Raw genomic sequence first — 25,000 nt, 5'->3', positions numbered from 1 at the left:
TCCAGGATGGAGAGACACACAGTGCCAGATGGGTAGACATTTGGGTGGAAGATTGGAGGCTCAAACTTGCCTAAATATAGAGCGGAGAAACAATAAAACAGAGGTTAAAATTTAAACTCAGTATGTTCAGGATATGGTAAGGCATTGTAAAAACCATCAATTACCTGATTTTGCATTGAATATCTCTAAAACACAAGAGGATGTGTGAAAGTGCTTTGCTCTGGGATAAGCCCTTATATAATATAGCCTCAACTAAAAGATGTTAAAAGTAGAATTATCAATCACAGATCATAACTCACATTTTGGTGGAGAAGACGGGTAGTCATCTTTGAACAGCATTCGGAGTTTGTAAAGGCCGCCCTCCCACAAGGTCTAAAGAAAAACATTGTCTTAATCATTTGTATTACGTTAATTCTTATATTTGTAACTGAACATTGAAACAGAGCTGTGTTACAGGACACACATATCAATAATATATAATGAGGGTGGTTAAACATTAAGATCATACTCCTTTCTTCCCCGGGATGGCACATTCCCAGTTCATGAGGTTCATTGTCCCATCTGGATTCTTGGTAGGCACAGCAACAAAACCCTGACAACACAAAGAGATATATTAGAAATAGATATAAGAGAAGAGTCAGTGTCACAGAGTTCTGTATGCATTCTTTGTAATCTAAAGCAATAGGTGCTTACAAATGGGTGGTCTTTCCTCCAGGCTTTACGCTCCTGGGACAGTCTGCTCAAAGCGATGCCCGACATGACTGCTCATTAACGCCTCCCTGTGGAAAAACAAATTAATTATCCAATTAACGATGGCAACAATAAGGTAAAACAGAAACACAAGAACATGCTTGTTTTATCTGTGCACATTTACACAATGTCTATGAGTTTTTTGCAAGCTACTGAGTATTTTAAAACTGCGTACATTTAATGCGCTAGCAAGATATTAGCACTAGCTTAGCATAACTCTGGAAAGGTATGGCTGGAAATGAGATACAAGCCAGCAAAAGGTTTATTAAAACAAAATATGTTCATATTAGATTCTGTTTTCGGTTAAACTTACCTCTTATATAGTTTAATTGGAGAGCTTAATAACAAACAATAACCTTGTTTGGTTCGCTAAAGCTAACGCGGCGGCTGCTAATGATGCTAACAAAAATAACACACCCTTCGACGTCAGAAAACCAAACCAGTTATTGTAGATGGGAGTTTAACAAAGCGGCAACTTCCTGCTATTTCAACATTACCGTGAACTAATAATATGGGCGCAGTCTACCGGGAGCAGGTAATGTAAAAAACTGTGCAGCTGTGGAGGCTCGAAAGGCTAGCACCATAGAGCTCACACGGCGACGAAGGACCCCGAATTGTTTATTTGGTGAGGACCTTCAGGCGGCGCTCAGGACATCCGAGGAAACGCGTCAAACAAGACAACTTTACCCGTCTGAATACAACAATTTATTAATCTTATTCTAGTTTACTAATTCACTTCATAATTACAGTAAAGACTTAAATCTAGTCTTAAGCATTTGGAAGGGACAGATTTGAGTTGTTTGTAGCAACAAGCAAGTCAGCATTGGCTGTTTTCCCTGCGCTGAGCAAACTGTGTCTGGATATCAGATAAATACAATACAAATTGCTTTAAACCTTTTGAATCATTGTGTCTCTACATCAGCTACACATCTGTATATCACAAGATGCAGAAATGACTGTTGCCTCGCTCTAAAGACTATGTTCATCATTATATTTCACCAACATTTACTATTTTATCTTTAGTTAAATTTGGTAGATCTTTTATGTTAAGCCTATTTCTAAGCAAAATGTTTGATTGCTGGTATGGGCTAATTTATTGAAAAACTTGAGGGTCACTACAAGTATGGCCATATAGTGCAGTAAAAGTACAATATTATGCAAATGCATGCATGGGACGATGCTGAAATTTGGTGTCATCATTGCGATTAACAACTGTGATTATATCACAATACTTCTTAAAGTTGATGAGACTTTACAAATAATAGATTAATTATATAGTTAATATATAATTATATAGTCTTATGCATAAGTATTGTACTTTATTATAAGTGAAAACAATGATTTAGAAGAGAAAACAAAGTCTTTTTTTCTGCACATTCTTGTGATATATGCAATTATCTTTGTTGGTGATTATTACGATGAAATAAAATGCCCCACGAATGATTATTGTCTAACTTTTTTATTATAATATTATTCTTTATTGTTCCATCTGTAGTGCATAATCATCAATTACTAGCAGTGTGGAACCTTGATCATGGTAGATTAAAAGTATCATCATAATGAATTGGTTCATTTACTCACCCAACTTTTTGTTTTTTTAGATGAATCCTACATCTATGACTAGCAATATTCCAACATTTCTTAACGCATCTTGTGGAGTAAATGACTGAATTACTTTCAACCTCCTCTCCACTTGCCCTTGTGTTAGAGACAAGCTTTACTATTGCAACAATTATGCAGTTGTAATTGACCCTGAAACTTGTAAAAAATCCCCCAAAAACATTTTTTATACACATTGTCTAAATGTGTTACAAAACTAAATTACAAAAACAAAGCAGCTTTCACTTGGCTTGTCCTTCAGAAATTATGTATTCTGGAGGTGCCTTTTTAAACCATTCAGTCCAGGAGCCATCATACAGACAGGGCCCAGGGTGCCCAAGCAGGTGAGCACCTAAAATAACGACACAAGCAGTGACCCCAGATCCACAGGTGGCCCACAGTGGCTTCTGGAGGTCCACACCTGCCTCTTTGAACATCTTTGCCAAGTCTTCAGTTGGAAGCACTTTCCCAGACTCGTCCAAGAGTGAGTTAAAGGGTATGTTGATAGTACCGGGGTAATGGCCAGGCAGAACATCTGTAAAAAGAAATGGCAAAATTAGGAGTTGATGTACAACATTTTAAAGAGCTGTATTATTTCAAACTGAGGTAAAATTTGCATTTAAACTCTATTAAACTCTACTATTGCTTTGTCCTCACTTATGAGTTAATGTGTAATTCCTGGCCCCAACCCCATGAAATGCAAACAAGTCTGGTGCCACGTTCAACTTCTTTAGTACAAGTGAACTATAGTGAAACAATCTTTTTTATTATTAAAGCCTCAAAAAGTGGTGCTATTACTAAACTATAGAGACAGTTCAAAAATCAAAGGACCAAAGATTAATAAGGTAAGTTTGTGGACAGTCCCTACGAAAAAAGTGTTAGGGCTGGATATTTCTTTCAAAAATAATGAATTACCCTTAGAATAGCATTGGACAATTATTGAAAATGTCATAAATAATCTAAATATTACAAATTAATCATCATCTTTTTAATCAAAAATTTACTGACAATCCAACATAAAAACATTAACATCAATCATTGTTAAACTCAGTCAATTGTTTTTATTGGCACTTATAAAAGATCTAGTTATGTCCATGAAGTTACGATTGAAAAACATACTTATTTGATTTAATAAAGATTTATGTATTATTATTGCTATTCTTATTATTATTTTTACCTCATTGCCCATGTTTACTCTGACAGCATGTGAAAGCAACATATTCCATTTTTTAAAGGATGCACAGTAATATTTTTAAGTAAACATATCTCCACATAGGCCTGTGTTTTCTCCACCTCTGCGAATGACCCAGTTAAATGTATGTATTCCATGTCCTATGACCATGCTCTTCACCATGCCAACAATAATTAACTATACGTAGGCCTATGGTCTAAAATGATTTTTAGTCTAGTAGGAGATGAGTTGCAAATATAGGTAAAATGGGTCCTGATTACATTTTCCATGTCAGAATTATTTAATATCTTACATAAGACAGGGTGTGGATTGATTATTAAAGAAATTTTTATTTTTTTGATCTGGGAAAGGAGCAGAGTTTATAAGATTGATTCTCTTCCTGTTCCTTTTTGTTCATGCAGCAAAGACAAGGCAAATAATGGTTGGAATATGTATTTGTTAATTGTCAGATTTTTTGTTGTGGTTGTTCTTCTCTTTAAATTGATGCCAACAAAACAATAACATGAGCAATAAATAAATAAATAAATAAAATAATTTCTTACAGTTAAAGCCTATTAGACCTATTAATTTGAGATAATGGCCCATTTTTCTTGCCCAAATATCCAGTAATTCCTAAATCAGGTCACCAACACCATTTAGATTAAACTTGTATTCATTTTATAATTCCTCAATACTCTTAGGTTAAAACCTGACCATTTAAGATAATTTTGCTCACCATCCCTGGGCTCTGGCTCCGTGCCTCTGTATCTGCCCGCAGACCTGGCATCAACCACCTGCACACTCTTGGTCTGGACGTTTTGCATAATATCGTCATAGGTCTTCACCCAGGACTTATTCAGGGAGGCTTCAAACTTCTGGGGCTCGGGTTTAGTGTACTCTGCTGTCACGGGGTACTCATTTTGCAGCCAATTCTTCATTCCACCGTCCAGAACCGACACCATATTGTGGCCATACAGTCGGAACATCCACCAAACCCGGGGCGCACTGAACGCACCGAAGTCGTGGGTGTCGTACACAACTACGTGCGTCTCGTTCCCGATTCCGAGTTTCCCTACGTACTCAGAAAAGCGCTCCGAAGTTGGCAGCATGTGATCCAGCTCCGGGTGGTATTCACAGCAGTCATCAATGTCAAAATAGGAGGCGCCAGGGATATGGGACTGGGCGAACTCAGCTCTGGGGTCCCGCTTGGTTTTCGCAAGGTACCAAGACGCGTCAAGGATCCGGAGATTTGGACCGATGCGGTTGTTTCTGATGGCATCTAAAAGCCACTGAGCTGACACCAGAGTACGAACTTGGGCCGCCATGATGGAACTGCGTGGCTGCCGTAGACTGGACCACAGGGGGGAGTGTTGTATCACAAGGGCTTAATCTACATCAGAAGAGGGTTGAACTTTTGGAAATGGCAATCAATAGGAGTAGTAATCCCTGCACCACCCACAAATAAGGACCAAATAAGGAAATCACAACAATGCTTTCAAATCACATTTATTCTTAAATCTTACAACAACAACAACAACAAAAAAAAAAGGTTTGTTTAATAGTTTCATCAATAATATAGTAACGGTAGGCTGTTTCCACAATTATTAAAGCACCAGTCTCAGTTTCAAGATGTCTATCCTCAGAATCCAAAGAACATAACAGATATTCTGCTGCTTCACTAAAGGAGAAGTGACAATTACTAGAGACTGATGACAATGATGATTTTTGGCACAGATCCCATGATACAGCTGTAACTATCTGGTGTCATACCATGGACAGTTCTGGTCCTGGCAGGTAACAAAAAGTAGGCTACTGAACAGTTAATAGTTTGATTAGGTAGGTAGTAGATGTGTATATATTTCTTGTGACAAATTGTCATTTGTAACTTGCAGTTCCTGTTATACTGGTGTGGTATACTTATTACAATACTTATTTTGCATCTAATGTGCCTTTGATAAAATATCAAATATGACTGAAATGTTGTACTCTAACCTCCGAGCTTGCTTGAAATGCCGGTGGCGATGTGTTCTTTGGGAGCTTTAGTGAAAAACTCATACCAGGAGCCATCATACACAGTCGCACCCGGGGCACCGCAGATGTGAGCCGCCAGCACCATGTGGCACGACGTCACCCCAGACCCACAGGTGCCACACAAGGGCTTCTTCAGATCCACCTGGGTCTTTTGGAAAAACCTCTTCAGTTCCTCTGGAGTAAGCATCATGCCATTTTCATCCAGAAAGTCATAGAAGGGCATGCACTTTGACCCCGGGATGTGGCCTGGGTCCACACCTGAAGGGTATGGCACAAAATTCAGAACATGCTGGTTTGTAATAAACCTTTTAAATATGCCAGTGATAGGAAAGGGCTAATCATGACATAGATAAAAATATAATAATAATTGTTAGTCTTCCCTAAAAAATATTGGCTAGGAATAGCATACATATATAATATTAATGCATAGTCTTTTCCAGACACTCAGAGTCGCTTTAAAATTTGGTACATTCATTTCACACTTTGTGGTAAATTTCTATTGTAGCCATAGCTGCCCTGGAATACACAGAAACAAAGCAACTTTTACCACCCTCACGCACACACCCATATAAATACTAGGCAATATGGGTGAAGTGACTTGCCTAAAGACAATGACAGTTTTGCCACTTGCGTCCCACTGTAGAAGCTGGTATTCCCAGCAGTCTTACTTCCAAGTACTAACCAGGCCTAGCCTTGCTTAGCCTCTGAGATCTGAAAAGATTAAGCTTTAACAAGGAGGTTTGAACATAAACCTGGAGGTACACCGATGGTCATAAAGCATTTGTGTGTCCTCTTGTTAACAGCTTAGGGGTTGGTGTGAGTAGGTGCAATTAGACCAGCTCCTTTTGGGTTATAAACTCTACAAAGTGCATCTAGAATTAATTAGAAGTATTTCAACCCCATGCTTGGATCTCAACTAAGGGACAATTGCGTGTTATCAGATGTCTCAGCAACATTCCTCAATGGATCTACCATATCAGGGTGGGAGAGGTGGAAGGAAATGCCATGAGAGGCTAACATGAGAGGGTTTATGATTTTCTTTTGTAGAACTTCAAACTTTATATCCTTGTAAAATATTTAGGCTATTCTGACCCGAGATCATGAACTAATTGATAAAGATTACCCAATATTACCTTCTCGTGGCTCGGGCTCCTTTCCAAGAAATCTTTCATAAGGTCTCACATCTACCACTTGGTATCGCTGCGTTGTTATATTCTCTGTCATGTCCTCAAAAGTTTTGACCCATTCACGGTTTATTTTGGCGCTGAACTTGACTGGTTGTGGCTTGATATACTGGTCTGTCACGGGGTGTCCCTCTTTGACCCAGTTCCTGAAGCCGCCGTTCAGAACCGACACTTGATAATGGCCATACAAGCGGAACATCCACCAGACCCTGGTGCACGAAAACGCACCAAAGTCACTGGCATCGTACACAACAACGTGGCTGTTATTACTGATCCCAAGGTTGCCCACGTATTCAGCAAAGAACTCCTCACTGGGCAGCGTGTGATCATACTTCGACGTCCTGTCTGAGCAATCATCAATGTCAAAATGGGACGCTCCTGGAATGTGGGTTTGAGCAAACTCCTTCTTTCCGTCTCGGTTCATCATGGGAAGGTACCAGGACGTGTCCAAAATGCGCAGACTTGGCCCGACCAGATTGGTTTTGACCATATTTGCAAGCCATCTCGCAGACACAAGTGCCTGGGTTTGCATTCCCATGACTGCAACTTTGCATACAACTCTGTGTGCAAGTCCAACTCTTGAGTTCAGGTCAGTTCACTTCTTCTCTGAGTTAGGACTGTTTGAGCTACTACTAACTAAACTGGTATATGCCGCCACCTATTGTAGTGCGTTTGTAATATCATGTTTGTTTTTTGGGTAGCCCTTTTCCCAAAAGACTCTCCAAAATCCAATAATTTCTGGTAAAGAAATGGGCAACTAATGCTTATTTTATGTGTGATGCCGTTGCACGACAAGGGCAAGACACTTAACCCACCTATGTTTAATAATATGGTGACTGGTGATGGTCAGAGGGTTGTATGTACAATCTCTTTCATCTTTTATTTCTTTAATTCACAAGTATGTCCTGCTATGGTCATGAGTTTTGGATAATGACCAAAAGGATAAGATCATGAAATGAGTTTCCTCTGCAGAGTTGCTGGGCTCTCCCTTAGAGACAGTGTAAGGAGACAGGAGCTCAAAGTAGAGCCTGAATTAGATTTTTTAATGTCATTGTGAACAGGCCGAATCTGATTTTCATTTTATTTTTTTATGTGACTCAGATCACTTTCATATGTGGAAATATAAATATACGCAAAAGCTGTGGTTACATACACACACTGTGATTTTTATCGGAATTTTGGAGTTATAAGATCATTAAAATGTTACAACTTAGTCCTTTTCTTTGCTGCACAGCAAGACATTTCAGGATGTTTTGTTAACCCCCCCCCCCCCAAAAAAAAAATAAAAAATAAAAATGAATGAATGTGGTTGTTTTGTCTTGGAGGAGCAATTGACTTTTTGCATTTTTGTTGCACATAGCTTGACCCAGTGAAGCACTCACACTTTAACCTTTGTTCTGTGTATGTTTATGTTATAATTTGGTGTTTTGGTTCTCAATACTATTATTCAGTCAGAAAGCAAAATAAACCTCACGTGAGTCTCATTAAGGTTGCTAGTTTAAATTCTTAAATCCATTTGGCTTGAACCTAAAATGACTCTCAACAGAAGCCTCACTACCTAAACCCCAGCACCAGCAGCTAATATTTAATCTGTGCTAGTGCAGCCTCTGCAGCTCAGTGAGTGAATTCTGTTGTTTCTGAGCTTTCACGTGAGGAAAAACGTACCTCTACATACGGGTTAACCCAGGTTATTTATGATTGTAGTACCATTTTTGAAACTGTAAGTGTAAAGAGTTAATCATGAACTGTATAAAAGAATATATACGGTCTATGGAGTAAATACAATGTTTAAATATACTATGTTTAGCTTTTCTAAACATATTATGATTGAATTATTGTTACAGTATTTCAGTAAAGTAGATGTACATGTATTGGTGGTTTTCTGATTCTTGAATGTGATGATGTCATACTCCCAGATGGGGATAAAGCGCTAGATTTCCCTATTGATTACTGACGCTATTGTACTTTGCCATGAAGTATCCAAAAGGTAAACTCACAACTGTTGAACATGAGATTTTTCAATTAATGACTAAACCCTTGAGCTCACAGTATTACAATACAATTTAGCATTTTAACTTTTTTTTTTAGCTGCCCCCCATCTGTATAAATTAATATTGGCCTATAGAATGCTGTGATTTCGACTGAAACCCAACAATAGAAAAGGTTTTTTATGAAAAAAAAGAAAAGAAAAAAAAAGAAAAGTTTATTTATTTGTCATCACATTATAAAGTCTGAAAATGACCAATACATGTGTACTTTATTGAAGTAACAATAATTCAATCTTTTTTTTTTAATTATAGCTATACACACTATGTTTTTATACTATATTTAATTATTGCTTTAACTCTTTGCTGTCTCGCTTACAGTTTCAAAAAAAGATACTACAGTCACAAATAACCTGGATTGCCAGTACCTTAAACCATATGTAGAGCTACGTTTTTTATTCATTTATTTAAAAAAATAATAATAAACTTTTTTTTTCTTCTAATCCGGATGTTGTAATTCCACAGGCGAGTGTTTCCGGTACTATTCAGGTCTGACCCCCGGCTGGAGAAGAGCTTTTCTTCTTTAAACTGTGAAAATCTCACCTTCGTACCTGAATTGTAAGTTTGGGGGTGCTAATGGTTGTCAGGTTTCTGGGTTTTTTTTTTGCCAAATGATCGATCGTGTTTTCTTGAGTGGATTTGGAAATGTGAGTAGTTTATTGTAAGGTCAGTACTCGCTTAGCCAAGAAGCTACATAGCCAATGGAGCTAAGTCAGTGCAAGAAATGTGCGACACTTGGTTGGAGTAGCCATGCTTTGGTTGAAATGTGTGTTCAGATTTTGCCTGAGATGTAATTTTCATTTATACACTCAGGTAATACATGAGACAGCTTACACTCTCCTATAAAGGCCATTGGAGCCTAGCGTAGATACTACTGAATGTGTACTTTAAGGGGTGATGGAATTGGCATTGGCTACTATTTTTTGTTACTATTTGGTATTTTACAAAACACTGTGTACACAATGCTTCATAGTGAAATCTCTTTGCCAGGGTGGTTCTTTCTCCTTGTGTGATCACTAATGGGTGGCTGGTCACGTAGTGCAGTGTTGGAGCTGTACAGAGCGCTCCTCCGTGCGGGGCGGCACCTCCAGTACACCGACAGAAACTACTACCGCCGCGCCGTGACCCGAGAGTTTCGCCGCTGCCAAACTCTGAGTGGACCCCAAGAGAAGGAGGATGCTCTAAAGAGGGGGCAGTTCTTCTTGAACAGCAAACTTGGAGGGCTTATGTAGAGTAATAGGCAAATTAAAGCACCTGGAATCTACCTCCGAGGTGAGGAAATGAAAAACATCAAATCACATTTAATATTTTAGTCGATGCCATAAAGTGTTTCTTAACTTATGTCCTCTCAGTGTCACCATGGCGGGTGTGAATGGAGATCGTAAGGGCAAGAAAGATGACAATGGCATTGGGACGGCGATAGACTTTATGCTTTCTAATGCCAAACTTGTACTAGGCGTGGGGGGAGCGGCCATGCTTGGTATTGCTACACTTGCTGTCAAAAGAGTAAGTGACATTAACATTCCCTTAAATAGAATTTTTAAACACATTTTGTAAAGCAGTGTTTTTTACAGATGTATGATCGCGCTGTAAGTGTTCCCACAAGCCCTACAAAAATGGAGAAATCAGGAAAGAGAAGCTGGGAAGAACCTGCCTGGATGGGCTCTTCACCTCGGGTCCTGAACCAGGACATGAAGTCTACTGTGAGCCGCTCCTTACAGTCTCTGCCTACTTCTTCACAATCTTTTCAACCAGGTCAGGATTCATTAGTAATGTGCCTTTTGTTTACTGTCAGTTTATGTTTGCTGTTGTTACATAACTTGTGATCAAAATATTTTAACAGACAGCCTATTTGGAGGATTCTTGCTTTTTCTTTACAGTGGGTTTTGTTTATGTTTGGAGCTGTAGCAAGTAAAATAAAATTAGAATATAGTTAGTAATATAAAATTGGAATATACTCTTTAGCTCGCTGTGTTTGTATTGGTTGATTAGCAATAAAGTGCATTTAATGAAGCAATATAAACTCACCCCAGTGTTAGGATAATTTGTGTGTTGGTTACCTACTGTGTGAAATCAAATTTAGATACAATAACATTTGTATTTTGTAGTCTCTCATATAAACAAACTTTAGTAACCATGTAAATAACGACTTCTTCAGACTGCCTCCGAAGAGCTGTTGGTCGAGCTGCTATGGGCGCTACTGGGTCGGCTGAGGCAGACCTGCTTCGAGCCCGGATGCGCCTTTCACTGCAAGAGCGTCTGTGGGAATTCTACCAAAATTCTGTGAATATTCCTTCTGAGGAGCAGGCTATGGCCAGGAGGGCAGCCCTTGACATCTGCGCTGAGCTCAGAGTGTTCCTTCATGCCAAGTTGCCTGACATGCCACTAAGGGAGATGTACCTCAGTGGCAGCCTATATGATGATCTGCAGGTACAAAGAATAAACTGGTTATGCACTTTGAAAACCCTGCAGTAACAAATGTTTAATTGTTGACTTTTTCTAATACCTCTAGGTTGTAACAGCAGATCATGCTCAGCTGATGGTGCCTCTCGTCTTGGAGAAGAATCTGTGGTCATCCATCCCTGGAGAAGACACCATTATGAATGTCCCAGGTTTCTGGCTTCTCCGAAGGGAAAACTTGGAGTATTTTCCACGAAACAGTAGTTACTGGGACCGGTGCATGGTGGGTGGGTACCTGTCTCCCAAATCAGTTCTGGAGGTGTTTGACAAGCTTGTGGCTGGCTCTATCAACTGGCCTGCCATAGGAAGTGTCCTTGATTATGTCATCCGTCCAGTGGTTCCCTCTGAAACACTCACCCTGGAGGTGCAGTATGAAACTGATCGAAAGCTTTATGTGGATTTCCTTCCATTACTGGTGATGGAAGATGGAACATCACTTATTGCCAAGCCCCACCGTCTGGCCGCAGAGCGCCATGAGAACCTGTGGCGTCAGAGTTTCCGTGTGGCAGAGACCGCTCGGCTCAGGGCTCTGGATCAGGAGGACGGAGGCTGTCGCTGCACCTGTTTGAAGGTAGCCAAGGCAGTGTGCAAATTAAACCCTGCTCTTAGCCGGCTCAATGCCAGCCAGCTGACCAATGCCATTTTACTGCTGAGTGAGAAGGAAGGGGACTGGACACAGGAAGCACTAGCTGATCGCTTTCTGCAGCTGCTGCGAGCTCTAGTTGGACACTTAGAAGCCGGGAGACTGCCATGCGCTCTCAACCCCAAAGTTAATTTATTCTGTGAACTCACTGAACAGGAAGTGGACGAACTGGGATATACACTTTATTGTGCTCTTTCAGACCCAGAGGGGCTTTTAAGAACTGCCCTGGAAGCACCCCCCTGACATCTAATCTGTCAGTGTTTGCAAAAATGGATGCATGAATACATCCTTCACATGGACACATGTTCTTTGTTTTATGACCTATTCTAAATAAAGTGGTTGCTATACTGAGTGCAGTTCAACCTCTGACATAAGGCTTTATGATATCCAAATAAATTATTTTATTTTGATATTAAAGAAAGGCTTGATTATTAGTTTGTAACTCTGAAGCCACTGTTAAGTTTTAGTGGCAAACATTGTGTTTTTAAATAGGTAAAATATTTCAGGGATACTAGCATATGATGCTTCAAGTTTAGACGTTACCGCAATAACCACGTATGACTTGTCAGTTGTGACTGTGTTTGTGCTACTGTTACAATAAATTCTAATTTAAGTTCTTTATAAATGTTCTGAAATGATTAGACAACACTCAGTTTCTAGAAAATCCAAAACATCTAATTTTGCCACAAAAGACAGACTTGATTTCAATACTTAAAGCATGTTTTCTTATAGCCTAAGATTGAACAATGCAAATATAGTCTGACTAATTTAAGCCATTCATGTAACTGGAAGAAAATCTGTCACTGCACCGTTTAAGGAAGTGGGTTGGCATTTTTATTAGAAGGCCTCAAATTGAATAATGTCATGAACAAAAATATTTCCATGTGACAGAATTATAATCTGATATTGGAACGCTCGTTTCTCTTGTGTGTTCTGAACTTTTATTCCATTATGGAGACATAAATGCCAAATTGCTCTTAGCATGACCGTCTGTTGGTTTCACTTATATGGTGGTTTGGGGAAAACTAAAGTGTTATTGGAAAGTCCTTTAATTTTAATAAAGTTGCGCAGGCCACAGTTTGACTTCTAAAGCCACTAGGTGGCGTCATCTCTAACTTTGTTGTTATTAATGGATACTTAACACATCTGAGATTTAGTTTTGATTGTGCAACAATGCTTCACTTTCACAAATATGATACAAACATGAAGCATTTACAAAGCATAGTTAAGGGATGTCATCAATCTAAACGTGTTTACTTACTGCACAGCCTTAGGAAAAGTGGCTAAAACAAACTATTGTCAAAGTGGAGTGTTGTTTTATTTAATGAACAAGAACCAAATCTGGTTATTCTTTATTTAATGTATTTAATGTACATTTGTAAACCAAAGGAAACATTTATTTTCTATGGGTTATTTCTGCTTGTATGTACTATAAAGACTGGACATCATGCTGCTTGCACTGTCAGAGTGATGGACACAGTGCCACATTATTTAAATGTTCATCAGAAGCTCTGTACTGCTCTGTGGGTCTGTGTTGCATGCTGTTGCCTCGTACTCATCCCTGGGGTACCAACATTAAATGTTGCAAACAACTATGTTCAATTAATTTGATTTCCTATATCACCATAGAAATGTTTACGTATACTGCATTATACTTAATTTTTAAAGAACACCTTAAATGCACAAAGATTACATGTGTGGCCTCACATAAATAAATGTACAATTCCTTTTGTGCGATCAATTAAACATGGATTTCAACCTGCAAATATTACATGACATGAAAGCTAAAACATAAAACAAAGTGACATCTTGTGAAAAGATATTTCAAAACACACTGGACTTAATATACAGTTTAACACTAAAGGAAAAGATACAAGTTATTTAGCAGGGGCAAAACCCACACGGTCATTACTCCTGTCAAAAACAGTGTAGTACTTCCCTATGAAGACATCTCCGAGGATCCACAGTGGTCCTGCAGGAGGAGGGATGTCCATGGCCATGAACCCAGACAGACACACAGACACTCCCATCTGAGATTCCTGTTTTAGGGATTGAGGCATTTAGCCTTTTTATACATATTTTTTGTTAATTTATCATTTGATAGAAACTTTATTCCCACCTTCATGACATAGTCATCTCCAGTCAGGTTATACATAATTCCACCAATGCTGAAAGACACAACTGGTAGAGCTGGGATTTTTTTACAGTCAATCATGTACTGCAGGGGTAGATAGAGTTTACAGTGTTAAACTGAACTGCTATGGTGATTTTGCACTGTAGAAAGACTTACCTCCCCCATTATTAAAGGCAGAGCTCCAATAGCTTTATGCAAAGCCCTGATTTCTGCCACAGGACCCACAATCAGAGATGTCCCTGTGTCAACAATAGCTTGACATCCACTTTTACAAAGAGTCAGTTGTTTTCCAACATTAATCCTGTAACAGTGAGATTTTATGTTTTGACTGTAATCCTGAAAACAGTTTCATTTCTCACTACATGACAAAACAAATCAAAATTTTTATACCCAGACATTTGAATCTGCCAATAAGCTTTTCGAGTGACGTTTACATAGTTCAGCTCCCCACTGTAATACTGTGGATCAGTTCCTCCAAGGATTAGCTCACCTCCTACAGCTGCTAGAGGATCTCTAAAACATATGGGTCTGTATTAGCCATGATGTAGACTTCCTTCAGGTCAGTATTTAGAGGCAGACACAAACCTGCTGATGTAAAATGAGAAGACATTTTGTGGTAGCAGCTTAGCTGCCATGGCGGAGTCAAACACTGGTGTTACTTTGGCCACAGATATAGAAGGATAAGCCATGCCCAGGACTCCATCAAAGCGGGCCACTGCAAACGTGATGCCAGGCTGTTTAACTGCTTCACCAAACTGCTGTTTAGGCACAGGCAAACCAGCCACCTGAGGGCACAGGAAATTAGGAGCGTGAAGAAATAATTTTCTAAATCATGCGAATAACATGGCTACAATAAAAACAGGAATGCAACTCAACAAAGGCCTTTGTGAAAGAGGGAATGTGGCTGATAACTCACAGAAACTGTGTCTCCACTGATAAAGCCAGACAAGCTGCCTCGGCCATAACGGATCGAGAACTGTGTGCCATTCTGAACATAGGTACTTGACTTTTTTGAGTTGTAGCGACGATGGACCCCTGTTAGGAAAAGAAAAGATATTATGTAATTATGTATGCCATATATAAAACTTGTATCACTTGAAACATAATACTCTGTCATATACACTTATGATATTATATATTTGAGCTACCCTTCAATGCCACATACTCCACTCAGAAAGTCCCTATACGCCATCCAGAGGACGGCGTATAGGGACGTATAGGGGGAAGTAGGGACCTTCATGCTGTGAGGCTCTAGCAACTCAGCCATTTTGCTTCACACATATCACTGTTTTATGGTTTCACAGAACATATGATAAAGAAACGTACAGCAGGCCAAATCCAAAAAGGAGCAGTGGACAGAGGGAACCCAGAGGTTGGATGAGCCGGTGTCAAACAGGACAGTGAATTCTTGTGGAGGAGTACCAATACTAATTGATCCAAAGTACTGAGCCTGTCAAGACATTATTATTGTACATAAGTTAATCTTTCATTTTTAATGTCATATCCAATTATGAAACGCTAATAAATCATGAGCAATGCAAAAATACTTTTCATATGTATGTAAGTAAGCTGATCCTGGTCCTTGGGTGTGTTTTAAATTGCAGAAATTTTTAACACTTGAGGTGTGTACTTCCTGTGTTGTTCTGCTTTTCTACTCTGTAATAAGCTTCATCGGCACCATCAGTAAATATGATATGTGTGAAAGCAATGACAGTTAACGTTGCATACATCCATAAAGTTTGTCAGCCTCTCCACGGGCAAATTTGGAGCGGGTGTCCAGTGGTCCAGTGAGGACTGTGCCATAACGCGCAGCTCCTCCAGGGACTTGCCATTATCGCTCAAAATACGCCGCAGGCTTCTGGTTTTATGAAGAGGAACCCTAAAAATACACAGGCTATTGAAGTGATGACACGCAACAGTCAGTCAGCCAACTTCCGTATACTTGCAAAAGTACAAATGTCACACAATAAATAAGAAAAGCACGTGAGACTAATTAACATTACACAACTAAAAAAAAAAACAGACATAGGTCTAAGTTTACATATTTTCTTACGTCGACATCACAATTCTGCAATTTGTTAAGTGTGTTGCAGTAGCGAATAACAAATTGTTACATTATGGAGAAAGGAGAAAATAATAATTTACCTTATAAGAGCCGAAGTCAGTGTTGTACCAAGCACCAGGAATGCGTAAAGTAATACACACCGAGTCATAGCGGTGTTACAAAAGTATTTATTCATACACTAAAGTATTTATTCATGAACCGTTTCAAAAAGGGATTCATGTGACGCAGTCTGCTAAATGAACTCGATTCGGCAAAGTTCGTAGCTAATCGTTTTATTCCGCTAGAAGCCTTGACGATTGGCCGAAAAAGCCCGTGAACAGTTCCTATTGGCTGAGGGGTGCGGCCATTAACTTCATATAATAAATGGCGCCACCATTGCAGCGTGGTTCAATGGTTTGTTTTGGTTAATAAAAGAAATAGCATTGAATGTAGCGAAATGGAAAATGCAAACCTTGAGGTAAACATTTTTTGATATCTATAGACTTGTGACTTATATTAGAGAGAGAAACAAATCTGAGCTTCAAAGTGATACAGGTCTACTTTTCAAGACACATGACACAAATGACCAAGTGCTGTCGTAGTTTTTTTATGCAAGACACTTCACCCACCTTACGCAATATAAATGTGATTTCTGAGTGAGTGTTGATGATCTCAGGGGCTCATGTCGCTGATTAGCAGCCTGTCTTCTGTCCTTCTACCCCAGGGCAGCTGTGACTCATGCTGAGGCTACCATACACTGTTTATTCAGTCTATGGTGACTACAGAAGAGGCTTTACAGTGTGTACAGTATGTTTTGAGAAGCCTGTATGCCTGAAGTGCATTACAAACACAAGGAATTATAATGGTGATGATGATGATGATGATGATTATTATTATTATTAGTAGTAGTAGTAGTAGTAGTAATAACAGTATTAATATTAGTTGTAGTATTTACATATAGCATATTTTTCCACATGCTGACGTGCACTTCAACCTTTGGTGTTTCTCTAGAAAGAACTACAATAATCAAATCTTTTATAATAATAAAAAAAAAAAAGTCTTTCATTTAACTGCCCCTCCTCCATCAAGTAAGACTTCTTCAAACCTTAGCGAGTGAGTGGAATAGTCACCACCAGGGCCACGGTTCATGGAGAGTGAGGTACCACACAGACACACACCACATTTGGACAGACAGTGTTGTCAGTCAAAGGACTAAATATTGGAATAATAATAAGAATCTCAACCACAGACACTTTAAATAAAAGACAATCAACTCAGCAGTCCCTTATTAATATATTTACATTATATTTGTCCCAGATGTTCATTATGAACTGTAACCATTAAAAAAAAAGGAAATTCTGTTTTCTTATCTCTTTCAGAATGGAAAGTGATGGAATTTCAAATATTAAAGTGTGAATTCTGATAACAAATTACATTAATTTACTTTAACCCAAGCATGTCCATGAGTCATCTAAAGTAGCATTCAACAAAAGGCGCTTCCCGTCTTACGACAAACCAGGGAGCCTTCACTCAGATTAATTTACTGACTGGGCCAGTTGAACCAGTTCAGATAGGCTCGCATTCCCCAACTGACAAATATGATCGGAAAAAAACAATATATATATTGATATACACATTACAGTATAGACTCCTAAGTGACATTTGACTGAATAAAATTGTGTTCTTTTTCAAAGCAGAGAATGAGCAGTTCTAGGCCTAAGTGAAATAATTTACATGTGTAAATATTTGTCCATTTGATCTTTTATTGTGTTAAACATGCATAAGCGTTACCACATGGAACCGCCCTTGCTTTTTCTGGGAGGCCCAGGTAAACACACCTTCACAGATGATGACAGAATGAACGGCAGGGAGAGGGCAAAACAAAAAGAGTGGGCGGAGCAAACATGTTTGGCATCTGTGAACAGATCTGTGAACCAGAATGTGGACTGTTGTGGCTCTATTAAGACAACATGGACCGGCTATAGAAGACATTTGTTCTGTAGAGTGACGGTAAGAACAACACTTATATATTTTTATATAAAATTTTACATGCATTCATACATCAACAAAGACCTCATACCTAAAATATCAAACTTATCATCTACAAAATTATTATAGTAGAATATAGATGACAAATTATTGGGTTGATTTTTCAGACTGTCTTGTGTCACATAGTACCAGGTTTCATTTTTAAGTGATGTATGTGTAATCCTAACAGAATGATTAAGTCGCATGATGACTTCTGGGATAACAAGCTCCTATACTACAATTCAAAGTATCCCTGAGGAGTTAGGCACAAAAAAGGTACGTTCAAACTAAACATCTGTAAACAATACAGTAAATAGTTCAACATTAGTGTAGTAGTTTCTTTTACATGGGGCTTGATTTCTTTGACAGCCCCCTGACATTGAAGATGTGGAGGAAACTACTGATAGCACACTCAGCTCCAACCAATCGTCCAGCATGTCTCCAAGTTCATCAGATGACCAGGAGACTGGAGAAGAGGACAATTGTCTGTCAAAACCTACTGAGGTAACAAGTAAACCTATTTTATTCATCCTTTATTGAAAACAGAATTACAGAAGTACTATAGATTGGTTGCAGAGTTATAAAACATGATCAGTGCTGCCATAGCAATTAACACTTCAAAATCCTTTGAATCATCAAAAGTACTCAAAATGGTGCCTATAAATATGAGTCTATATGCACCTTTAAATCAGAACCTATAGATTCAGATTTCAGAAAAACTGGTAGTGTTGAATTCCAGAGTTACTGTGCTTGCAATTTTTTACATACCAAAACAAAGAATGATTTTTTTCCCCAGCCTGCTCCCACAGATAATGGTGAATCGGAAGAAACAGCCAAGCCCATACCACGACCCAGGTCCAAAATAAACCTTGATTGTACTGAGAACCAAACTGATGTATCCCCCTCCACAGACCAAACCACCAATGAACCGGTAAGATAATTCTTTTTCGTTTTATGAATTTGGTGTGACCATTTACATAAAAAAAACTGATTTCATTACTTTATTTTGTCACCAGAATCAGTCTTCTGAATCCACCAAACCACCTCCTCTAGAGAGCACTTATGTGTTGGCCACTGAACCCTTACCTCTCATTGTAAGTTGACTCTGTAAATTGCAGTTAAACAACATTTTTACAGCAGAGAATGCAAACAAGGAAGTCCCGTAACTTGTGAGTTCACAGCATCAGTGTCTTGTTTATTTTTTCATTTTGCTGAATCGTTTCCAAAGAAAACTATAAAAGTACTGAATGTTTAATAACATTTTTATGTCTCATTAATCTCGTCCGGAAACAGTAAAACCAGTAAAATCAAGTAAACACAAAGTCAGAAAAATGAATAAATAACAAAAGTCCAAACTCATGCAGTGCTACAAGCTGGTTTTAACTATTTTATTAATATTTTGTATGTATTTAGACCTTAAATCTGCTATCCGTTGCTAACTCTTCTGTGTTTATTGTGTTGTATTTGTTTTTTTTTTCAATAAATCAATCTCTACTTTTAGAGTCCTTTACAAAACTCAAGATGCCTAAAGTGCTTTTCCAATAAAATCAGCAGTATAAAAACATGCATTTTTTTCTACAGTAGATGCCCCCCCCCTCCACTCACCTGATCAATTACAAATGGCAGCTTTAAATCTTAAAATTGAATAGTACTTCCTATACTCTAGTGATTTTTAATTTAAATTTTTTTTTTTTAGAATATCAAAAAGAATGAAGTAAAGCGTTCGTCTTCACTCCCTCGGCCCGAGCGACCCCCACCTCCAGTTGGTTACTACGGCATACGCACGTGCATCTCCAAGCCTGCTTCTCTGGTACAGTGTTTTCTGAAAAGTGAAAGTACCAGCGAGTGACTTTAACTTTGACTTTAACATACTTATTTTCTTTGTTAGTGCTCTGACAATGAAGACGGCCAAGAATCCATATCTTCCTCCATAAGCTCTGAGCAGCACTCTCCTGTGTCTCCAGATCCCACTGACGATCAGGGCAATCTTTTTGGCATATATCGACCGATGGTAGGATTCTTCTTTTATAGTGTTTTAAAAGTTTTAAAAAGTAAGCTAGTTTTTAGGTAACACTAAAAATACTAACCACAAACAGAACAAACACATTGTAATTATGTTGTAATTCAGACTGAGGACATGGAGAAACCTGCTATTCCACCTCGGCCCCCTCAACCCAAGCAACCCTACGTCTCCTCTGCATCACTGACTTCCCAGGTATGTCTGCCTCTGTAGACCTATTTACAGAAGAAGTCAAACTTGGACTGATTCCAAATATTTACAAACTGTAGGTCAACATTAACTTTTAGCTGCTGATTTCTTATCTCCAATAGATAATGTATCCAACCAACAAAAACAAAAATCATCAATGCATTGCAATGTGCCTGTTATGTTGTGTTCCAGTCGAGACCACCGCCACCGCCATTCAGACCCCCTCCTCCACCATCTGAAAAAGAACCTGTGTACAATGAGATACAGTTTCCAGCTTATTTGCACATTCTGCCTGAACATGATAACAGTGTGGTAAGTAATGATAGTGGTAAATGTGCAAATGTGTAAATTCAGATGTTAATGTTAATTACAAATAATCTTTATTTTTGTCTTATTTTGTATTATTAGACCCTTGAGAGACAGACTATCAGTAGCCGTTCTTCCACAAATCGTTCGAGCACGATTTACACACAGGTATAGTCTTATTCAAACTTTTGTTTTGTCGACAAATCAGATCAACGTTGAATGAAGAAAACATAAATTATAATCTTTTCTTCAGGAAATACTCGAGATGTTAAGGTGGTTGAAAGTAGTGTCAAGTAAGTAAATGCATGCACAATGAGATTCTTTAATTGTATAAATTATATTGTAATATAGTCACTATGTACTATGTAATATGCCTATGTTTTTTTCTAATTTCTACAGAAACGGACTACATGACTCCATCTTTATATGGTGCTAGTTTAGAAGAAGAAATCAGGTACCATACTGCAATTCTGCAAATAAGATTTAGATAATATGCCATGTATTACTTCTACATATACAGTGTAATTTTTGGAGTTCTCTCCAAAACAGTTACAGTTACAACTTTTTTTTTTTTTTACTACAGATCTTTTCATCAGACAACTATGAACCTCAAAAAGGCTCTGCGCCTCTTCAATCTTCTAATGATGAGGCGCAGTGAAATATTACGAGACTACATCTCAGAGCTCACCTCTACTTCTGATGCTCTGGACAAGGCGCTCAAAAGGAAGAAAACGATCCAACTGGCTGGAGGCACCACTGGTGCTGTAGGAGGGGTCACTGCAGTGGTGGGCCTTGCTCTGGCTCCAGTGACTCTTGGAGCTTCTCTTATTGCCACAGCAGTAGGCGCTGGTATGGTGGCTTCTGCTGGGGGAGTATCTGCTCATGTGGCTAAAACCAAAAAAAAGGTTATTACAAGAGATGGAATTGAGAAACTAATAAATGACTACACTGAAAATGTGAAGGACCCAGAGCACTGCTTGTGCTTTATCCTCTCTGGTATGAACGAGGTACGTCGCTATGACTCTGCACGGCTACAGAGAGCTGGGGCCCAGCTCGATGCTCTGAAAATTGCACAGTTGACTCAGTCAGTGTTTAACAACATGGACACTGTGAGGAGGAACCCAGCAGCACAGACTGGAGGAATGTCATCAGAAAGACTGCTTCATTGCTTTGCCAAAGAACTGGATTATTATTTTACAGAGAGGGAAGGACAGAAGCTGAAAAAGTCCAGGAAGAGCAGGTTTTCTGGTCGAGTGCGTTTACTTGCAGAAAATCTTCAGGACGAATTGGATTACTTAAATCATATGTGGGCACTGTTTAATTGAGATCACTGTACCGAAATGCTGTCTTTGTCTTTGATCAAAGGTATAACTTTTCAGTGGCAGGTACATGACCTGCTTAACTCCATAAAAAAAACTTTAGAGCCTTGCTGTAAATATTCTACAGTAATGTAATAAACATATCAATATTGCATTTATTTAATAAATAAATGTGTTTTGAGTGGGGTCGTATCTCCATGGATCTGAAACTTGGTCTGGTGGCATCTCCTGTTTGTCTCCATGAAGAGAAATTAATGGCATACTTTGGAACATTCCTTGCAAAGCAATAGCATCTCCATAGAGTGCAGCAGGTGGCAAACATGAATCTATTAAACTAACAGACAGACCCTCCACCAGAAAAGTTAGTTAGTGCAACCTTATGAATTTCATTGTGAATGGATATTTTGTCATATGCGGAAATAAGAAATATTTCCTTGTATGTAACTGAAAGGTATTAACATTGACGGTCTTAAAAAGTGTGTCATGTTTATTTTTTGGGTGGAACTACTTTTGTGGGTGGAGTGTGTTGCGCGGATGGATAAGTGCGCAGGGCCATGCTCTAAAGCGCCGCCGCTTTTCTCCCTTCGCCATTTTCCCTCCAGAGGATCAACAAACTACAGCTTTGAGGCACCGCGTCCTTTTGCCGAAATGGCAGTGTAAAAGTGTGCAGCGTCCCAGCAGCAGCAAAAACAACAGTGCATCACGCAAGTGCACTGAAGTCCTCTTCTAATTCAGCAAAATGTCGTAAGTATTGTTTTTATTATTTACAAACATTCCCTCTTCCTGTTGGGCCCTTAAGGCCTCACTGGCGTCGCTGTTTGTAGTAAATGTTTCTTCAAACAAATGAACGATTCCTTATTCATAAGTAAAACAAAACCTGTCATTGTATGATCGTATTAATGTTTCTGATATTAAATTAATTGATAGTGAGGCGGCGATGTGACGTCATATGAAATTCAATATTTTTGTAGAAGAAAGACTAGATTAGTTTTATATAAATTTTATTTGGTTCCTAGTTTAAATCAAACGTTTACCTTGCTATTTATACACTACAGACATGATGTTAGACCGCTTCAAATGCCAGCGTGGCATTCAAGGTGGTTTCCTCTTTTGTGTTAAAATGGCGGCTAGTTGTAGGCGGATTTGGACTAGTATGGTAGTGTTGTGTCTGTGGGGGATGGGAGCCTATTTGGAGGCGGCCTGACGTCAAAGTCACGAGGCTGTCTGAGCACGTGACCTGAGCAGGTGCATTGCAGTGATGGGGGCAGTATTGTGCTGAAAGTGTGATGGTATTTTTCTCTGTGTGCACTGATCATGTTTTTACCATGGTTGTCTTTTATTTTCAGGTCCTTCAAGGAAACCCTCAGCACTGCTGCATCTGACAGCATTAAAGAGTTTGACACTTCCCTACTATTGTCACTCATCCCTTTTGTGACCAACAACAGCCACTATGACCACGATGATGACAAGCTCACAGTTTGGCCTGGAAGACATGGAGGCCCTTCTATGGGGGCCTACCTTTCCCATGGCTGACCCCATGGACTCCTTCTTTGTCCACCCTGACCAAGACGAACAACGCAGAGAAAATTCATTTGAGGGGAGCGCCTCACCCGCGTCACCCCTCAACTCATCTTTGTCCTCCTCTTCCTCTCCCCCTCCCTTCTATTCTCCTCCCCCCTCGCCTCCCACCGACCGTCTCCATGGGAACAAACCTGGGTCTGAGTCGGACCTGCTCTCCATTTCCTGGTTGGACCATCCTGGTCAACTGAGAAGTCATGCCGTCTCAGATGACAGCAAAGGTAAGATGAGAGAACGTTGATTTCACAAGCGTTAAATGCTGACTGGCCTCTTACACTAGACTTGTTTTGTTTCCCAGAGAACGCATTTGGGGACCTCGACTGGATGGATGAGAGGGAATTTGACTTCGATTCTCTCATTGGGTCCTGCAGTCCTTCTGAAGACTCTCCAAGCTCTCCAGAGGACTTGCTAGCCTCTCTCGATTGCTCCATGGATTTCGACCCCTACCCTGTGACCACATTCTCCTCCCCAGTGCATACCAGTCTTTCCTCTGCTTCTCTTCCAGAAATGGTTCCTTCTGTACATTCCACTACCCCTGAAGACAACTCAATTGTTCCCATCCCACAACCTGCCTCTCCTGTTGGCAGTCAGGAGGTTCCCTCCACACCCCCCTCTGTCCCAGAGCCCCAGGAGGAGCTTGAGATCAAATCTGAGCCTGCTTCTCCGGAGCCTTCATCCCCCTACACTCTGGAGCTGGGCAGTGAGGTAGATGTGTCCGAGAGTGAGGTAGAGGTGACAGAGGTGAAACCAGTGGTCGCCTCAGTCATCCCCCAGATCCCCAGGTTTGTGGTGTCCCTCTCCCCTACTCGCATTGTCTTGGTGCTGGCCCCCAGAGAGGAGCTTGGCATCAGCACCACCACTGTAACCACCACCACCCCCTCCTCAGAGGCCCCTGAGCCCACCCCTTCCACACGAGCCTCTCGCAGCAGACCCTACCCTGAGCCCAAGTACAAGGTCTGCCCATCCCCTCCGACAGGTGCTAGTGTTAAGGTCAAGTCCTCCCAGAGCGCGATGGAGGATAGGGTCCCACTGAAGGCACCACGAGATAAGAAACTCAAGAAGATGGAGCAGAATAAGACTGCAGCCACTCGATATAGACAGAAGAAGCGAGCTGAGCAGGATGCTCTGTTGGAAGAACATGCCATACTCGAAAGGAAGAACCTGGAGCTGACGGAGAAGGCTGAGTCCATGGCCAGAGAGATTCAGTACCTCAAAGAGCTGATGGAGGAAGTGCGCCTGACCAGGATAAAGAAAGGGCTTAGTGCTGACCCCTAGTGGTTAGATCCAATTGAGAGTGCGTAGTAAGAATTTCAGTGGAATGGTGAGAATGAGCTCGGCTAATGCTTTTTTGTATTCCGCATGCTTAACCCACGAAATACATGTCAGAATTATTCTCCTGAATATTTAACTTGGTATTCAAATTGTATTTATAGAGTAGTTTTATGGAAAGGGTGTTTTCCATTGTTTGTTACATTTTATGTATGCTACGGACCTTAAAG

General features: G+C 39.7%; 8 protein-coding genes across 10 annotated transcripts; 4 read left to right on the top strand and 4 right to left on the bottom strand.

Moving 5' to 3' along the window:
* Positions 1-5: 5 nt before the first annotated feature.
* On the bottom strand, positions 6-1,379 carry LOC110162302 (SUMO-conjugating enzyme UBC9-B-like; the record flags this gene model as incomplete). The annotated part of the gene is made up of 5 exons (XM_055166542.1): positions 1,064-1,379; positions 694-779; positions 509-592; positions 300-372; positions 6-70 (listed from the first exon to the last, which is right to left on the bottom strand). Coding segments are annotated over exons 2-5 (288 nt in total), but the record flags the coding sequence as incomplete, so codon positions are not given.
* An 814-nt stretch (positions 1,380-2,193) lies between these two features.
* LOC110162367 (3-mercaptopyruvate sulfurtransferase-like) lies at positions 2,194-4,901 on the bottom strand. The gene is made up of 2 exons (XM_020927252.2): positions 4,257-4,901; positions 2,194-2,884 (listed from the first exon to the last, which is right to left on the bottom strand). Exons 1-2 carry the CDS (start codon positions 4,843-4,845, stop codon positions 2,592-2,594), a joined length of 882 nt encoding a protein of 293 aa, XP_020782911.2. The 5' UTR covers positions 4,846-4,901; the 3' UTR covers positions 2,194-2,591.
* Positions 4,902-5,010: 109 nt separating this feature from the next.
* Positions 5,011-7,462, bottom strand: LOC110162380 (thiosulfate sulfurtransferase-like). Its single transcript, XM_020927267.2, has 2 exons — positions 6,685-7,462; positions 5,011-5,809 (listed from the first exon to the last, which is right to left on the bottom strand). Exons 1-2 carry the CDS (start codon positions 7,271-7,273, stop codon positions 5,508-5,510), a joined length of 891 nt encoding a protein of 296 aa, XP_020782926.1. The 5' UTR covers positions 7,274-7,462; the 3' UTR covers positions 5,011-5,507.
* A 1,770-nt stretch (positions 7,463-9,232) lies between these two features.
* LOC129412572 (MIEF1 upstream open reading frame protein-like) lies at positions 9,233-10,012 on the top strand. The gene is made up of 2 exons (XM_055166541.1): positions 9,233-9,338; positions 9,771-10,012. The coding sequence occupies exon 2, from the start codon at positions 9,800-9,802 to the stop codon at positions 10,010-10,012; it is 213 nt and encodes a 70-aa protein (XP_055022516.1). The 5' UTR covers positions 9,233-9,338; positions 9,771-9,799.
* A 127-nt stretch (positions 10,013-10,139) lies between these two features.
* On the top strand, positions 10,140-13,475 carry mief1 (mitochondrial elongation factor 1). Its single transcript, XM_020927240.2, has 4 exons — positions 10,140-10,286; positions 10,355-10,535; positions 10,939-11,210; positions 11,293-13,475. Exons 1-4 carry the CDS (start codon positions 10,140-10,142, stop codon positions 12,124-12,126), a joined length of 1,434 nt encoding a protein of 477 aa, XP_020782899.1. The 3' UTR covers positions 12,127-13,475.
* On the bottom strand, positions 13,224-16,339 carry napsa (napsin A aspartic peptidase). Its single transcript, XM_020927242.2, has 9 exons — positions 16,163-16,339; positions 15,746-15,896; positions 15,344-15,467; positions 14,934-15,052; positions 14,603-14,802; positions 14,408-14,530; positions 14,174-14,318; positions 14,003-14,101; positions 13,224-13,922 (listed from the first exon to the last, which is right to left on the bottom strand). The coding sequence occupies exons 1-9, from the start codon at positions 16,255-16,257 to the stop codon at positions 13,761-13,763; spliced, it is 1,218 nt and encodes a 405-aa protein (XP_020782901.1). The 5' UTR covers positions 16,258-16,339; the 3' UTR covers positions 13,224-13,760.
* A 113-nt stretch (positions 16,340-16,452) lies between these two features.
* LOC110162355 (uncharacterized) lies at positions 16,453-22,328 on the top strand. 3 transcript variants are annotated; one of them, XM_055166539.1, is made up of 14 exons: positions 16,453-16,539; positions 17,847-18,071; positions 18,280-18,365; positions 18,459-18,593; positions 18,886-19,020; positions 19,106-19,183; positions 19,786-19,899; positions 19,978-20,100; positions 20,218-20,304; positions 20,491-20,610; positions 20,707-20,772; positions 20,858-20,897; positions 21,004-21,058; positions 21,188-22,328. In XM_055166539.1, the coding sequence occupies exons 3-14, from the start codon at positions 18,294-18,296 to the stop codon at positions 21,927-21,929; spliced, it is 1,767 nt and encodes a 588-aa protein (XP_055022514.1). In that variant the 5' UTR covers positions 16,453-16,539; positions 17,847-18,071; positions 18,280-18,293; the 3' UTR covers positions 21,930-22,328. The 3 variants fall into 3 exon arrangements, with proteins under 3 accessions (XP_055022514.1, XP_020782898.2, XP_055022515.1); XM_020927239.2 differs by having other exon boundaries at positions 16,488-16,539; positions 17,987-18,071; XM_055166540.1 differs by lacking the exon at positions 16,453-16,539 and adding an exon at positions 17,205-17,220 and having other exon boundaries at positions 17,884-18,071.
* Positions 22,329-22,504: 176 nt separating this feature from the next.
* On the top strand, positions 22,505-24,994 carry atf4b (activating transcription factor 4b). The gene is made up of 3 exons (XM_020927241.2): positions 22,505-22,667; positions 23,270-23,722; positions 23,800-24,994. Exons 2-3 carry the CDS (start codon positions 23,374-23,376, stop codon positions 24,774-24,776), a joined length of 1,326 nt encoding a protein of 441 aa, XP_020782900.2. The 5' UTR covers positions 22,505-22,667; positions 23,270-23,373; the 3' UTR covers positions 24,777-24,994.
* Positions 24,995-25,000: the final 6 nt, after the last annotated feature.

The sequence above is a fragment of the Boleophthalmus pectinirostris genome, unplaced genomic scaffold (assembly GCF_026225935.1).
Source record: "Boleophthalmus pectinirostris isolate CB_2022bp ecotype Guang Dong unplaced genomic scaffold, ASM2622593v1 HiC_scaffold_859, whole genome shotgun sequence".
NCBI lineage: Eukaryota > Metazoa > Chordata > Actinopteri > Gobiiformes > Gobiidae > Boleophthalmus > Boleophthalmus pectinirostris.
Note: the sequence above shows the minus strand (reverse complement) of the source record. Positions and strands in the feature narration are given on the sequence as shown.